Source organism: Etheostoma cragini, chromosome 3, assembly GCF_013103735.1.
Source record: "Etheostoma cragini isolate CJK2018 chromosome 3, CSU_Ecrag_1.0, whole genome shotgun sequence".
In the NCBI taxonomy this organism is placed as follows: domain Eukaryota; kingdom Metazoa; phylum Chordata; class Actinopteri; order Perciformes; family Percidae; genus Etheostoma; species Etheostoma cragini.
The window spans coordinates 331147-333370 of NC_048409.1; the positions used below are offsets into that span (position 1 = coordinate 331147).

Below are 2224 nucleotides of genomic sequence, written 5' to 3' on the forward strand. Positions count from 1 at the left end.
CCCCCCCCCCCCCCCCCCCCACTATGATGTGCCCCCTCCTACACTACAGTATCCCCACTACAATGCATAGCCTCCGCCACAGCTCAAAACAAGAAAATTATTATGTCTAACTTTTGTTTGGGGTCCAATACCTTATGGGAGGCAGAAAAGATTGCAGGCAGTCATATAGCCCGTTAATATTAGTCTATGGTCATAACCATAGCCTGTTAATATTAGTCTAATATTAGTCTGTGGTCATAAGCCCATTAATATTAGTCTCATATCATATTAGTCTACGGTCATAAGCCTGTTAATATTAGTCCATGGTCATAAGCCTGTTAATATTAGTCTGTGGTCCTGACCTGGCCTAAATATATAACAGTAACATATGCCAACATTGGACTGACTGAGCTACATGCTTAGCTAGACAGATGTCGGACATAATGTAACGGAGCGGCGTACAGTTAACGTCAGATGAGGAAAGATTGTATTATCATGAATAAATAACGCGATAACTTGGGACAGCGTGTTAAAACTGTCGGGTTAAAATGCTGACTCACGTTTAGACAGTTACGTAACAGGGCCGGGTGGAGACGCGTTCCGAAAAATATCAAAAACTACAACAAGGTTTTGTTACCAAGTAGCGACATTTACATTAGCATGATAATTACGGCAAAGCTCGAAAACGCTCCCCGGGTGAAAGGCTTGACGCTAGGCCAGAACGGGAACGGGAGCTCAAGTTCAGTTCTAAGGCGGACACCTCCTCCTGCTGTTGGCCAAAAACCATGACACGCTGCCTAAAGCCCTGCTTTTTAGTATTCGTTTAAAAAGGTCAACCGTCCACCGACCTGCCATGTCAGCTTGAGAACACTGCCATTGGAGAATGTTGAGCAGAGATGAAGTTTCTGGCCATCCAGATTCCTCGCGTCATGTGACTATCTGATAGCGGAAAAGCTGTCAACACTTACTACGCATGCTCAGAGCAAGGACAAGTCAGCCTCCATGCAGCACACGAGACAGGAGAAACTGTTCTTATTCTGAAGCATTTCATTACTTGACATTATTAATAATAATAAAAAATAGATATATACATAGATATAGATAGGTTTTACTAATTATTTGTCCCCCAACTTTAATTTATCTCTGGAAGTTGATTCATGTGTACAAATCCGATATCACAATGTGTCCAAGTCCATCTTGGGTTCCATTGCACACCTCGCCATATACCCCATGATATAATATCCTGTTTAATAGAGTGCTGCCGGGAAGTATTTCTGTAGGCCAGCCCTGGTTCTCTTGCAGCACTCTTTAGCCCAATCTGGTCATTGTCCATCTCGAGGTTATTCCTGTGAGCGTGAGAAACCTACAGTTGGATCCCGTGTAATACTTGATGAAAATGTCAACACTGTTGCTTCTGCATAATCAATAACATTTGATAACAGCCCAGTTTGAGTCAAAACTGGTTGGTTAACCGTTTTAGATCCCTGAAGCAGCCGGTAGGTGGTTGGGATTTCCTGAGTAGTGAGGCACAGTCGGTTTAAAGAATTCTTTCATAGAAGAGGAGGTAGGCTTGGCAACTCTGGACTTTACTCTCGCTCACGGGCTGGACGCTTGTGTCGCTGATATGAAACCAGGATCCTCTGGACGGCTCAGCGTGTCCTAAAGGGAAGTGATATGTTAATAGAAACATAAAACATGAGCACCAAGTAAATATTCTATTGATTGTCACGCCAGAGTACACCTACCTTCAGCTGTGAGTCCGTTGGATGAGGACTTAGGGCACTCGGGTCGTGCTTTCACATACGCCGTGTAATGGCCTGACCTCATTGTTCCGCTGTGCTCTACGATGCCGTACAAACTGTAGAAAACCTGAGTGTCTCCCTCCATCAAGTTCTGTTTGGAGAGAACTTTCAGTTAGTGCTCAGACTATAATTAACACATTTACTAGAGCCCGACCGATACATCAGCAGGCCGATGTTAGGCATTTACTGAGCTATCCGTATCAGTATTCATAATGGCCCATACAACAAAATAAATATACACACACACAGTGTGTGTGTGTGTATATCGGTTATATATATATATATACATATATACATATATATATATATATATATATATATACATATATATATATACATATATATATATACATATATATATATATACATATATATATATATATACACTCACCGGCCACTTTATTAGGTACACCTGTCCAACTGCTCGTTAACACTTAATTTCT

At 41.8% G+C, this 2224-nt stretch overlaps 2 protein-coding genes and 1 long non-coding RNA gene across 4 annotated transcripts in view; all 3 read right to left on the reverse strand.

The window, feature by feature from the left end:
• Positions 1–1027, reverse strand: part of LOC117942558 (transcription regulator protein BACH1-like) — a 4996-nt gene extending 3969 nt beyond the window's left edge. The window contains exon 1 of the mRNA XM_034868098.1: positions 828–1027. The gene's annotated coding sequence lies outside the window, so the exon portion shown is untranslated. The remainder of the gene's footprint in view (positions 1–827) is intronic.
• A 255-nt stretch (positions 1028–1282) lies between these two features.
• Positions 1283–2224, reverse strand: part of LOC117942562 — a 15543-nt gene continuing 14601 nt past the window's right edge. Inside the window, exon 3 of the long non-coding RNA XR_004656155.1 lies at positions 1283–1463. This is a non-coding gene — a long non-coding RNA (uncharacterized LOC117942562). The remainder of the gene's footprint in view (positions 1464–2224) is intronic.
• The window catches only part of usp16 (ubiquitin specific peptidase 16), an 8071-nt gene continuing 7224 nt past the window's right edge, over positions 1378–2224 (reverse strand). For both annotated transcript variants that reach the window (XM_034868096.1, XM_034868097.1), the window contains exons 17-18: positions 1725–1872; positions 1378–1638 (exon numbers count right to left, since the gene is read on the reverse strand). In XM_034868096.1, coding sequence (XP_034723987.1) covers positions 1517–1638; positions 1725–1872 — 270 coding nt within the window. In that variant the 3' untranslated portion in view covers positions 1378–1516. The remainder of the gene's footprint in view (positions 1639–1724; positions 1873–2224) is intronic.